Source organism: Eleutherodactylus coqui, chromosome 8, assembly GCF_035609145.1.
Source record: "Eleutherodactylus coqui strain aEleCoq1 chromosome 8, aEleCoq1.hap1, whole genome shotgun sequence".
Classification (NCBI taxonomy): domain Eukaryota; kingdom Metazoa; phylum Chordata; class Amphibia; order Anura; family Eleutherodactylidae; genus Eleutherodactylus; species Eleutherodactylus coqui.
This window is the reverse complement of record NC_089844.1, coordinates 189,422,371-189,436,785: the sequence shown is the minus strand read 5'-3', so window position 1 is coordinate 189,436,785 and position 14,415 is coordinate 189,422,371. Positions and strand designations below refer to the sequence as shown.

At 47.1% G+C, this 14,415-nt stretch overlaps 1 protein-coding gene across 2 annotated transcripts in view; it reads left to right on the top strand.

The window, feature by feature from the left end:
• SRCAP (Snf2 related CREBBP activator protein) overlaps window positions 1-13,927 on the top strand; it is a 64,165-nt gene extending 50,238 nt beyond the window's left edge. For both annotated transcript variants that reach the window (XM_066577125.1, XM_066577124.1), the window contains exons 27-33: window positions 8,313-8,482; window positions 8,583-8,779; window positions 8,858-8,972; window positions 9,469-9,594; window positions 10,873-11,034; window positions 11,121-11,204; window positions 11,302-13,927. In XM_066577125.1, coding sequence (XP_066433222.1) covers window positions 8,313-8,482; window positions 8,583-8,779; window positions 8,858-8,972; window positions 9,469-9,594; window positions 10,873-11,034; window positions 11,121-11,204; window positions 11,302-13,359 — 2,912 coding nt within the window. In that variant the 3' untranslated portion in view covers window positions 13,360-13,927. The remainder of the gene's footprint in view (window positions 1-8,312; window positions 8,483-8,582; window positions 8,780-8,857; window positions 8,973-9,468; window positions 9,595-10,872; window positions 11,035-11,120; window positions 11,205-11,301) is intronic.
• Window positions 13,928-14,415: the final 488 nt, after the last annotated feature.

Sequence of the window (14,415 nt, the reverse complement as noted above, 5' to 3'; positions counted from 1 at the left end):
CCCACAGCAGTAATAATAGTGACACTCCCCCCATTAGTAATAAGAGTGACATACCCCAGCGGTCCCCCAGCAGTAATAATGCCCGCTCCCCCCCCCCCCCCCAGCGGTTCCCCCAGCAGTCATAATACCCCCCCCCCCCCAGTGGTCCACCAGCAGTCACAATGCCACCCCCAGCTGTCCGCCAGCAATAATAATGCCCCCCTCCCCCCAAGCGGTTCCCCCAGCAGTCATAATGGCTCCCCCCCAGCGGTTCTCCTGGCAGTCATCATGCCCCCCTTCCCCCACAGAGATTTTCTTGGCAGTCACCATGCCCCCCCTCCCCCCAACGATTCTCCCAGCAGTCATGCCTCCGCTCCCCCACCAGCGATTCTCCCAGCAGTCAGAATGTCTCCCCCCCCCCAGCGATTCTCCCAGCAGTCAGAATGTCTCCCATCCCCCCCCCCCCAGCGATTCTCCCAGCAGTCAGAATGTCTCCCATCCCCCCCAGCGATTATCCCAGCAGTCAGAATGTCTCCCACCCCCCCCCCCAGCAATTCTCCCAGCAGTAAGAATGTCTCCCCCTCCCCCCCCAGCAATTCTCCCAGCAGTAAGAATGTCTCCCCCCCCAGCGATTCTCACACAACGGCTATTTTATTCAGCCTGGAAGGGGGAAGCAGCGGCCTACAAAACCTCAGTGGTCGCTGCTGCCGTCATCTAGATATATAAAAACGAAGTATGTATGTATGTCTGTCTTCGCAGCAACGCGCAGGTAGGTAGGTTCAGTTCTTGGAGGTTGGGGAATGCTTATGGGCAAGGCCTTATGTCTCATCCCAACTTAATTCTCTCACTTCCCAATGTCATAGAAACTTGAAATTTGGCACGAGCATTGATTATGTCATAAATAGGAAAAGTTAATGGGTCCCAACTCGATTATTCAATTCAAAGCGCCAAAGAATTAGCGTTCAAATTTTACGTACGGAATCTAATTCTCTCATTTCCTGATGTCATAGATAGATAGATAGACTGTATGCAATAACCCTGATAGATAGATAGATAGATAGATAGACTGTATGCAATAACCCTGATAGATAGATAGATAGATAGATAGATAGACTGTATGCAATGACACGTACAGCTTGAAACCATAAATACTAGAGCACGCCAGCCATTTACAGTCAGTCTCCATTGGAGTTGGAAGTGGGCAAACACGTACTAGGCTATCTTCCCAAGAAGCCACAGCAGCCGGATAAATTGGATGTTCCACACAACGGCTATTTTATTCAGCCTGCAAGGGGGAAGCAGCGGCCTACAAAACCTCAGTGGTCGCTGCTGCCGTCATCTAGATATATAAAAACGAATGTATGTATGTATGTCTGTCTTCGCAGCAACGCGCGACGGGTACGCTAGTCTATAATAAAAAAATCTAAATCCTAAAAGAAAAATACAAATTTGGTATCGCCGCGTCCATAAATGTCCGATCTATCAAAGTAGTGCATTATATACCCCGCACGGTGAACGTAGTCCGAAAAAAATAAATAAAGAACGCCACAAATGCACTTTTTCAGTCACCCTGTTTCCCTGAAAAAAATGCAATAAAAGCAAACAAAAAGTCGTATATATTCTGATTGGTACCAACGTAAACTACAGGACATCCGCAAAAAAGAGCCCTCACTTAACTACGTCGACGGAAAAATAAAGTTATTGCGTGCAGAAGATGCAGCAGAAAATAATTTTAAAAAATTAATTTACCGTCTTTGAAAAAAAATACAAGTACTACAGCAAAAAAAAAAGAAAAAGCTCTACAAGTTTGGTATCGTAGTAATCGCACTGACCCATTGAATAAAGTTATCAGGTCATTTTTGTTGCAGTTTTTGCGCCGTAGAAACAAGACGGACTGAAAGATGGCGGAATGTCATTTTTTTTTTTCATTTTACTCCACTTAGAATTTTGTAAAAGTTTTTCAGTACATTATATGGTACACTAGCGTACCCGTCGCGCGTTGCTGCGAAGACAGACATACATACATACATTCGTTTTTATATATCTAGATGACGGCAGCAGCGACCACTGAGGTTTTGTAGGCCGCTGCTTCCCCCTTGCAGGCTGAATAAAATAGCCGTTGTGTGGAACATCCAATTTATCCGGCTGCTGTGGCTTCTTGGGAAGATAGCCTAGTACATGTTTGCCCACTTCCAACTCCAATGAGACTGACTGTAATGGCTGGCGTGCTCTAGTATTTATGGTTTCAAGCTGTACGTGTCATTGCATACAGTCTATCTATCTATCTATCTATCTATCAGGGTTATTGCATACAGTCTATCTATCTATCTATCTATCTATCTATCAGGGTTATTGCATACAGTCTATCTATCTATCTATCTATGACATCAGGAAATGAGAGAATTAGATTCCGTACGTAAAATTTGAACGCTAATTCTTTGGCGCTTTGAATTGAATAATCGAGTTGGGACCCATTAACTTTCCTATTTATGACATAATCAATGCTCGTGCCAAATTTCAAGTTTCTATGACATTGGAAGTGAGAGAATTAAGTTGGGATGAGACATAAGGCCTTGCCCATAAGCATTCCCAACCTCCAAGAACTGAACCTACCTACCTGCGCGTTGCTGCGAAGACAGACATACATACATACTTCGTTTTTATATATCTAGATGACGGCAGCAGCGACCACTGAGGTTTTGTAGGCCGCTGCTTCCCCCTTCCAGGCTGAATAAAATAGCCGTGTGTGAGAATCGCTGGGGGGGGAGACATTCTTACTGCTGGGAGAATTGCTGGGGGGGGGAGGGGAGACATTCTTACTGCTGGGAGAATTGCTGGGGGGGGGGGGGTGGGAGACATCTATATATATAAAATTGAATGTATGTCTGTCTGTGTGCGTGTCTGCGTGCGTGCGTGCGTGTCTGTTTGTCCTTTATGCGCTACTACACCATTCATCCGATCGCCATGAAACTTTGGGAAGTTGCTGAGTACACTCCTGGGAAGATTATAGGCATAGTACAAATATCCTACGATAAATGGCGCGCGAGCGTCGTCGAAAGTTACGCCCCCCCCCCACGTAGATCGAATAAGTAAGCCACCTGCTATTGTGATGTCATCACTGATGTCATCAACATCGGACGCCCTTGAACATGCCCCAACATGTTCTATAAAGCTGCATTGTGATGTCATTAAGGCTCTATTATGACACGTACAGCTTGGAACCACTAGAGCACGCCAGCCAATTACCATTGGAGTTGGAAGTGGGTAAACAAGTACTAGGATATCTTCCTAAGAAGCCACAGCAGCCGGATAAATTGTATGTTCCACCCAACGGCTATTTTATTCAGCCCGCAAGGGGGAAGCAGCGGCCTACAAAATCTAATTCTCTCATTTCCTGATGTCATAGATAGATAGATAGATAGACTGTATGCAATAACCCTGATAGATAGATAGATAGATAGACTGTATGCAATGACACGTACAGCTTGAAACCATAAATACTAGAGCACGCCAGCCATTTACAGTCAGTCTCCATTGGAGTTGGAAGTGGGCAAACATGTACTAGGCCAGTGATGGCGAACCTTTTAGGGACCGAGTGCCCAAACTACAAATGTATCGCAAAGTGCCAACACGTCAGGGGGCGGGGCTTATCACAACATATGATTTTACCCCCGTCGTTCTAAAAAGGACAAGGCTGTTTCAGATTAGACCGGGTGCAGATTCTGACTGCTTTTTGGACGCGGAAATACTGCAGAATGTCCTCAGCGGAGATTTCTGTGGAAAATTCTGCAGCATTTCCGCATCTAAAAAGCAGTCAAAATCTGCACCCGGTCTATTCTGAAAGAGCCCTGCCCATTTCTGCCACATGTACACATACCCCAGCGGTAATAGTGACACCTTCACCCCAGCGATAATAGTGACATCCCACAGCAGTAATAATAGTGACACTCCCCCCATTAGTAATAAGAGTGACATACCCCAGCGGTCCCCCAGCAGTAATAATGCCCGCTCCCCCCCCCCCCCCCAGCGGTTCCCCCAGCAGTCATAATACCCCCCCCCCCCCAGTGGTCCACCAGCAGTCACAATGCCACCCCCAGCTGTCCGCCAGCAATAATAATGCCCCCCTCCCCCCAAGCGGTTCCCCCAGCAGTCATAATGGCTCCCCCCCAGCGGTTCTCCTGGCAGTCATCATGCCCCCCTTCCCCCACAGAGATTTTCTTGGCAGTCACCATGCCCCCCCTCCCCCCAACGATTCTCCCAGCAGTCATGCCTCCGCTCCCCCACCAGCGATTCTCCCAGCAGTCAGAATGTCTCCCCCCCCCCAGCGATTCTCCCAGCAGTCAGAATGTCTCCCATCCCCCCCCCCCCAGCGATTCTCCCAGCAGTCAGAATGTCTCCCATCCCCCCCAGCGATTATCCCAGCAGTCAGAATGTCTCCCACCCCCCCCCCCCAGCAATTCTCCCAGCAGTAAGAATGTCTCCCCCTCCCCCCCCAGCAATTCTCCCAGCAGTAAGAATGTCTCCCCCCCCAGCGATTCTCACACAACGGCTATTTTATTCAGCCTGGAAGGGGGAAGCAGCGGCCTACAAAACCTCAGTGGTCGCTGCTGCCGTCATCTAGATATATAAAAACGAAGTATGTATGTATGTCTGTCTTCGCAGCAACGCGCAGGTAGGTAGGTTCAGTTCTTGGAGGTTGGGGAATGCTTATGGGCAAGGCCTTATGTCTCATCCCAACTTAATTCTCTCACTTCCCAATGTCATAGAAACTTGAAATTTGGCACGAGCATTGATTATGTCATAAATAGGAAAAGTTAATGGGTCCCAACTCGATTATTCAATTCAAAGCGCCAAAGAATTAGCGTTCAAATTTTACGTACGGAATCTAATTCTCTCATTTCCTGATGTCATAGATAGATAGATAGACTGTATGCAATAACCCTGATAGATAGATAGATAGATAGATAGACTGTATGCAATAACCCTGATAGATAGATAGATAGATAGATAGACTGTATGCAATGACACGTACAGCTTGAAACCATAAATACTAGAGCACGCCAGCCATTTACAGTCAGTCTCCATTGGAGTTGGAAGTGGGCAAACATGTACTAGGCTATCTTCCCAAGAAGCCACAGCAGCCGGATAAATTGGATGTTCCACACAACGGCTATTTTATTCAGCCTGCAAGGGGGAAGCAGCGGCCTACAAAACCTCAGTGGTCGCTGCTGCCGTCATCTAGATATATAAAAACGAATGTATGTATGTATGTCTGTCTTCGCAGCAACGCGCGACGGGTACGCTAGTGTACCATATAATGTACTGAAAAACTTTTACAAAATTCTAAGTGGAGTAAAATGAAAAAAAAAATGACATTCCGCCATCTTTCAGTCCGTCTTGTTTCTACGGCGCAAAAACTGCAACAAAAATGACCTGATAACTTTATTCAATGGGTCAGTGCGATTACTACGATACCAAACTTGTAGAGCTTTTTCTTTTTTTTTTGCTGTAGTACTTGTATTTTTTTCAAAGACGGTAAATTAATTTTTTAAAATTATTTTCTGCTGCATCTTCTGCACGCAATAACTTTATTTTTCCGTCGACGTAGTTAAGTGAGGGCTCTTTTTTGCGGGATGTCCTGTAGTTTACGTTGGTACCAATCCAGAATATATACGACTTTTTGTTTGCTTTTTATTGCATTTTTTTCAGGGAAACAGGGTGACTGAAAAAGTGCATTTGTGGCGTTCTTTATTTATTTTTTTCGGACTACGTTCACCGTGCGGGGTATATAATGCACTACTTTGACTGCTGGGAGAATCGCTGGGGGGGGGGGGATGGGAGACATTCTGACTGCTGGGAGAATCGCTGGGGGGGGAGACATTCTGACTGCTGGGAGAATCGCTGGTGGGGGAGCGGAGGCATGACTGCTGGGAGAATCGTTGGGGGGAGGGGGGGCATGGTGACTGCCAAGAAAATCTCTGTGGGGGAAGGGGGGCATGATGACTGCCAGGAGAACCGCTGGGGGGGAGCCATTATGACTGCTGGGGGAACCGCTTGGGGGGAGGGGGGCATTATTATTGCTGGCGGACAGCTGGGGGTGGCATTGTGACTGCTGGTGGACCACTGGGGGGGGGGGGGTATTATGACTGCTGGGGGAACCGCTGGGGGGGGGGGGGGGAGCGGGCATTATTACTGCTGGGGGACCGCTGGGGTATGTCACTCTTATTACTAATGGGGGGAGTGTCACTATTATTACTGCTGTGGGATGTCACTATTATCGCTGGGGTGAAGGTGTCACTATTACCGCTGGGGTATGTGTACATGTGGCAGAAATGGGCAGGGCTCTTTCAGAATAGACCGGGTGCAGATTTTGACTGCTTTTTAGATGCGGAAATGCTGCAGAATTTTCCACAGAAATCTCCGCTGAGGACATTCTGCAGTATTTCCGCGTCCAAAAAGCAGTCAGAATCTGCACCCGGTCTAATCTGAAACAGCCTTGTCCTTTTTAGAACGACGGGGGTAAAATCATATGTTGTGATAAGCCCCGCCCCCTGACGTGTTGGCACTTTGCGATACATTTGTAGTTTGGGCACTCGGTCCCTAAAAGGTTCGCCATCACTGGCCTAGTACATGTTTGCCCACTTCCAACTCCAATGGAGACTGACTGTAAATGGCTGGCGTGCTCTAGTATTTATGGTTTCAAGCTGTACGTGTCATTGCATACAGTCTATCTATCTATCTATCTATCTATCTATCTATCTATCTATCTATCTATCTATCAGGGTTATTGCATACAGTCTATCTATCTATCTATCTATGACATCAGGAAATGAGAGAATTAGATTTTGTAGGCCGCTGCTTCCCCCTTGCGGGCTGAATAAAATAGCCGTTGGGTGGAACATACAATTTATCCGGCTGCTGTGGCTTCTTAGGAAGATATCCTAGTACTTGTTTACCCACTTCCAACTCCAATGGTAATTGGCTGGCGTGCTCTAGTGGTTCCAAGCTGTACGTGTCATAATACAGCCTTAATGACATCACAATGCAGCTTTATAGAACATGTTGGGGCATGTTCAAGGGCGTCCGATGTTGATGACATCAGTGATGACATCACAATAGCAGGTGGCTTACTTATTCGATCTACGTGGGGGGGGGGGCGTAACTTTCGACGACGCTCGCGCGCCATTTATCGTAGGATATTTGTACTATGCCTATAATCTTCCCAGGAGTGTACTCAGCAACTTCCCAAAGTTTCATGGCGATCGGATGAATGGTGTAGTAGCGCATAAAGGACAAACAGACACGCACGCACGCACGCAGACACGCACGCAGACAGACATACATTCAATTTTATATATATAGATTAAATAGCACCATTGAAAAATACAACTCGCCCCGCAGAAAACGAGCCTTCATGCAGCGACATCGATGAATAAATAAAGGAGTTATGATTTTTTAAACGGTGGGATGAAAAAAAGAAATAAAGGGGCCATGTCATTAAGGGGTTAAATAATGTACCAACTTCCTTCTCTGGGTCATTACGACGCACGGATACCACATGTGTAATTTCATTTTTAATTTTTTACAAAGTAAAGGGAGACTTTTATTTTTATTTTTTTTATAATTTTTTTACTTCTTTTTTTTTTTTTTTTTTTTTTACTTTTGTTCCTTTGGGGGACTTCCACAGGGACCTATCAGGACCCCCTGATCACTTTCCGGGGGTCCGATGGTGACAGCCCTTGACATGCTGCAGTGACAGCCCTTTACATGCTGCAGTCACATAGACTGCAGCATGTAAAGGGTTAACACAGCAGAGATCGGAGGTTTTCTCTGATCTCTGCTGTAAGAGCTGGTGCCTGGCTGTACTCTGACAGCTAAGCACCAGCTCTCCCTGCCACAGAGACCATCGGCTTGCTTCTGACAAGCCGATGGTCTCTATGGCAACCTGTAAACAAAGCAGGAGATTGCCGGCATATCGGCAATATCTTCTGCTTCTGTTGTTCAAAGCCCTTGCTTTGTTCTCTGTGGGTCTGTGCAGGCAGAGCACACTGCCACAGCTTGTAGCATTGTGCTCTGCAGCTCCCATAGTGATACAGAGCTCGGAAATCTTCTGGGCTATATCGCTATCGGCAGTGGAGCTCGTCCCGGAAAATTTCCGGGCGTGCCAACCAAGGGGTTAAAGTTGAGAATTTTACTGCACTTAGTGGAAATATGAATACTGTCTAGATATTGGTGTCTGTACATGTGAGTATTGTCTTTACATTAGCCTGTGCATATACTCGATGTTCAGTGGTATAGTTAAGAATCCTCATACTGAACGCTATTGTGCGCAGGAAAGCTACAAACCATGGACCGTCTGTTGCGTCAGCTGAAATCTGGCGGCCATCGCGTTCTCATATTCACTCAGATGACGCGGATGTTGGATATCTTGGAGCAGTTTCTGAATTATTATGGACATATATATCTGCGCCTTGATGGTTCAACCCGTGTGGAGCAGAGACAGGTAATTTGGCCATCTCCGTAGTCTGGAGCAAGACCGCTACTAGGTGAGCGCAGTGAAGGAAGAGCGCGGTTGCTTTATTCCCATTCTCGCTCATTTCCAGGTGCTGATGGAACGGTTTAACATGGACAAGCGCATTTTCTGCTTCATACTTTCTACACGTAGTGGAGGGGTCGGCGTGAACCTAACCGGGGCAGATACTGTTATCTTTTATGACAGTGACTGGAATCCCACAATGGATGCTCAAGCTCAGGACCGCTGTCACCGCATTGGGCAGACACGGGACGTACACATATACAGGTGTGTCAATCAGTCTTCCTCCAGTCCTGTCATTTTTATGTAGCCTCTTCTGCATGACTTATGCCCTCTGTGTTGCAGGCTAGTCAGCGAGCGAACAGTGGAAGAAAATATTCTGAAGAAAGCCCAGCAAAAGCGTATGTTGGGAGACATGGCCATCGAGGGTGGAAACTTCACAACCGCTTACTTCAAACAGGTTAGGCTGGGTTAATTTCTGTTCGACATTTCGGTTTTGTTGCCCAGTTATGGGAGCTGGAAAATGAAATCCCTCCTTGATCAGATCTTTCTGTAATGGAACTAAACAAGACCCTCTTGACTATAATGTGGTCAATCCAGCTTCCTTTATGCTGTCTGGCATTTTCCCAGACGAAATGGCTCCGAATTGTTTATTTGATTTTTTTTTTTTTTTATTGATTATTTTGTCTGGGATTTTTGGATTTGTGCAGGAGGCCCTAAATGGAACTTCTGACACAGATGTGACAATAGCCTTTCATGTACTCCCTGTTCCACAGCAGAGTGCCCTTGCTTGGGAGAGTAGAGCCTATAGCAGCTTGCCATGGGCATCACTGTGTCCACTTATATTGATGTAAAATGTGCCCTATGTTGATACTGTACAGTGGCATGGATGTACACACAGTCTCCTCTGCCCTGTCGGAAGCTAAGATTGCCATTTTTCTTTTTTTTTTTTTTAGCAAACTATCAGGGAGCTGTTTGATATGGAGGATATATCTCGCAAAGAAGCTGAAGTCCGCAATGCATCCCCAGACCCTAGCACAGAAGATGGGGCAACATCTCGACAAGCCCATATACTGGAACAGGTAAGTACTGCTGCTACAGCAACAAATGACTTGTAGAATGTCCATGGCACCCTGTTCATATTCCTACATATGAGCCTGAACACAGCTGACGAAAGGAAACGTGTCAGCAGAAATATCAATGTACATCTGCTGCTATAGCATTGGTCTGCTTGTGTTACGCAAGTCACATACCTTTTTGTAGAAAAGCGACCTATTGGCTTCACCTCCCAAATCTTCAGCACCTTGTACCCTGTTTCCCTGAAAATAAGACCTACCCCGAAGATAAGCCCTAGCATACTTTTTCAGGAATTTTGACGATGCAGAATGATTTTTCAGGATTTTTAAGGCTGCTTGAACTGTAAGCCCTACTCCAAAAATTAACCTTAGATAGTTAATAAAAAAGGCAATTTAAATAGTGACCAGGCAGCTATACCTGTAAAAAAATAAAATCTTCTGAAGCAAAAATTAATATAAGACCCTGTGTTATTTGCGGAGAAAATGCATGCAAATTCGCCATCTCAAGTCACACAGGCGGTACCCTCCATTGCTCAAAGTAACGGTCAGAGACTCCCACCCTCTCCTCCTGCGCACTGCCTCCCAATTTTTAAAATCCGCACTTTTAGTGCTGCAACCCAGTACATACGCATTATATCTGTTTTATGTTCTCCGGCACAGTGTGCCGGTGAAGCCTGGGTTTAGGCTTCACAGACTTCACCGGTGCACTGCGCATGCGCCCGGAGGACTCGAGCAGAGAGATGCATGGCGGTGCTGCAAAATTTCAGCGTTACATGCATTGACATCAAGAATCGGGGGAGGTGGCGAACGGGAGGAGAAGTCAGGTTTCTCTGACACGGGGACTTAAAGCAATAGACGGTACCTCCTGTGTGCCTTTGATGCCAAATTTGCATACAGGGCGCTCAAAATTTGGGGGTGAAGCTAAAAGGCTGCATTTATACAGAAACGTGTGACCTGGATATCACATGTTGAATAGTGCTATAGCAGCAGATTTGCATTGATATTTCTGCTGACAGACTCCTTTTAAACTGCAGAGATGATGAGGAGCCAATGTTTAACCCACTCATGGCCCTGTCACCTGTAGCATCTTAACGGGGTTCAGCTTTCATTTTCCCAGAGTAGTGTAAAAATTGTAGCTTGACCGCTTGGTTGTGCTGGGCATCAGGGCCCATTTCTGCCCCTCTGTGTGTTAATAGTTTTGTGCTTTTTACTAAAAGAAGCCCTTTAAAACTGTGTCTGGAGTGGCACTTGCTCACTGCCATTGTGTGTCCATGGCTCCTGCAGGCGCTGTGTGGAGCAGAGGACGAGGAGGATACCCTGGCTGCCTCTTTGGTTCGAGCTGAGCAGGTTGCAGATCTTGCAGAGTTTAATGAAAATGTTCCTTTGGAGCCAGAAGAAGAGGAGCAAAGCCGCGCTGAGCAGGAAATATCCGCGTTAGTCGAACAGGTAAGACTGGATGGAGATGGAGGCCTGGCTGTGATGAATTTAAAACAGAAGTGATCAGTAACACATGTATGTCTCTCCTTCCTCAGCTGACGCCTATTGAAAGGTATGCTATGTACTATTTGGAGGCTTCATTAGAAGAGATCAGTAAAGAGGAGCTAAAACAGGCAGAGGTAAGTGACTGCAACACATCTCAACCGGGCCTGTTTGGTACGTTTCTTCCTAATCTCTCCATCATCTTAATGGGCATTTTTCACTCTTTCCCCTTAGGAGCAGGTGGAAGCTGCCCGTAAAGACCTTTTCCTTGCTAAAGATGATGTAGGATTGATGACTGAAGAGAAATGGGATGAAGAAACCAGAAGAAGTCGTAAAGTGAGAACTCCAGTGCCCAACAGAACCCAAGAACGTGTTGGGGTTCGCATGAGTGAAAGGCTAAGAGGAAGCAGACCTACTGAAAGTTTGGACCACACAGAGAGTCTGACCATTCCAGACACTGTACCCCCATCCCAGGAACAGGAGGTTGTGCAGGACAGTCCATCACCCACCCGTAGCAATGAAGCCACTCCAGAACCAGACGTTCCCTGTCCAAGTGTAGAGACCATGGATGGCTCTACTGTTGCAGTGGACCTGGTATCCACTACATTGCCTCCTAGTGGTTCATCTGAGAAGGACACTGTTCCCGGAATTGAACCTGAGAAGGAAGGTGCTGAGGTCATTGTGACGGAAAATGCAGCCGATACAGGGTCTGTGCCAGGCAGCCCCGTGAGTGCGGTGCCAGGCAGCCCCACGGGTGCTGTTTCTGGTGAATCTGCATTACCCCGCACACCTCGCAGGAAAGTCTTTGCAGACTGTGAGATTACACTTGCTGGGGCTACAGAGACTTCACCTACTGCAAAAGTGCTGAGACGGCTGCCAGGACGTCTCATTACTGTGGTACAAGATCGGCTTCCCGTTCCCCGCCGCCAAATCAAAGGGAGGGGGCACCAGCCAGTTGCTGAGAATAACTGTCAGAACCCTAATATGCCTTGTCCTCCTAGCCCTCCCCATGAAAGCTTATCTGAAGAGACTTCTGAGACAGGGAGTCCTCCACCAAAGCGAAAAAGAGGGAGGCCCCCTAAAACAAGAGCAGACATGTCGCCAGCCAGTGGCCCTATTGATATGCTCCCTGTGGACTCCTCTCCCCACCTTTCTCCAGACCATGGCATTGCTCCTCAAAGATCAACAATGGACTTGGTACCTACTCCTGAAGTAGCCCAGACCCCTGTCAGTCCAAATCGTTGCTTTAAGTTAATTTCTGACAGTGAAGGTGGATCCCCTATTGAGAAAAGAAAGAGAGGGCGACCACCTAAAAGGCGCGAAGTGTCTCCTATTGTTGCCTCCCCTGTGTCACCTAAAACACTTGAAGCACCTCCCAGTGTTGCTTCACCAGCATCCCCCAAAGCACGTGAAGAAGTTGCTTCACTATCGTCCTCCAAAAACTGTGAAGAGCCTGTGGATACGTCACTCGCTTCATTGATGTCTGCTCGTCAGGACTCTGCGCCGCAAATTCATACGTTGGACACAAAACAAAGAAATTGTTCTCCAGTGTCTGCCCCCAGTAAATCTGGTCACGAACAGAGAGATTTGTCGTATGGTCCCTCGGCTGATTCCATCATTCCCAGTGTATCTTCCAACATTCCCATGGTGCCCATTGAGGGTACAAGCAGCAGTGGTGTTGAAGAGCCTTCGTCCCCACCAAAGCGTAAACGTGGCCGCCCACCCAAGTCTCGTCCTGTACTTAAAATCAACTCCAAGTTGCTAAATGACACGTTGGAGAGTTCTCCAGAAAGTTCCCCCAGCCCTCAAGTCCCACGGACTTCTCTGCAGAGAAAATGCAAACCACTTACGGCTGAAAAAACCCTGGATACGAAGGAGCAGAACTCCTCCCTTGCAGACACTGAGGACTCCTCTGATGAGGAGGTCACTGTAAGGACCCCACTGACACGTAGTGCCAGGACTAGACTACAGACCACAAGCCAGATACCTCCTGCAAGCTTTCAGAACTCTGCTGTATCTTCCAAACTCCTCCGTGGACGCTCTCCTCGTCCTGCTGCCGTCAAGGAAAAACCTCCCGCTAGAAAACGGAAGCCTCCCAGTGTGAGGTCTCCCAGCCCATCTTCCTCCTCTCCACATGGCAGCTCCAGTGAGGGCAGGAAGCGTCCTTGTGCCCTCGCAGAGCGTATTTTGCGCAGCTCCCTTACTGCCAACCCAGCCAGTAACACTCGGTCATCACGTTCCCCTTTCCTTAATTCTCCCAATAGCCACAGAGGCAGAAAGGCCAAAACGTGAGTTACTGCACTCTGTAGTGGCCAATGTGTTTTCTTTGGTGACAAGCCTCCTTTACAAATAACTTGGGGGTCAGGAGAAACAACACCTAACATTGACCCTTGATTTGTTTTGGGACTGGCTGAGTGTTGGCTGTGTAAGTGCAGCGCCGGTACTGAGAATCACAATCTATGCAAGAGGATGGAATGAACGGGACTTCATTTCATTGCAGAGGGATCAGGCACTACATTCTCACCCGCGTTCTGGGTTGTCGGGCCCTGTAGTTTTAGGCAGGTGTCGCTTGGGGACTTGGCATGTCATGGGCACTCACAGCCTCAAGGCTCTGGACTTGTTTCTACAGAAGTTCCTGTATTTCTTTCATGAAAATAAAGTGTTGAGTAAAGTGCATTGTGTGTAACGAGGCCCCTCTGTCCGGGTGATTGGATGGCGTCTGTATCTTGCTAAAGGGAATCTATCATGAACTGTATTGTTTTACTATTAGCACAGTCTGATGGGATTCCTACAACTAGCAATGCACATAAAATTCTATATTTTTGTCTGTTGTACCATTAGAATAAAGTTGTTGATTGTGTCGCCTTCCTCTCCCTAATGTCATTGCTGCGTACTTTGTTCAGACCTAATGGGGCGCTGCACGTTGGAATTGCAGCATTTTAGTGACCGGAGTGAGTTGTACTGTAACTTATGGCTCCCAGAGATTGTTATAGGGAAGCCGAAGACGCTGCACACAACCGCAAGGAGTTGAAAAGCCAAGCGCTGCAGAGCGTAAAATGTGCTTCGGGGTGCATGCAACGTTGGGTACGATACCCTCTTGGGAAGGACGTGGTGTGCTCCTGGCTCACAACCTCAGTATTGTTCACCTGGTTGTAGTAGGAGATCATCCAATGCTTCCTTCATGATAGATTCCCTTTGCTCATCATTCTATTGTAGTGTTTGCTAGCTTCATGCGTTACTTTGCATTGTCATATCAGTCTTTCCTGCAAATTATGGACCGTATTATGTAGCAAGTTAGGTCTGTTTTAGGTTATAGCTGATTTATAGTATCTGGACTCTGACTACAAT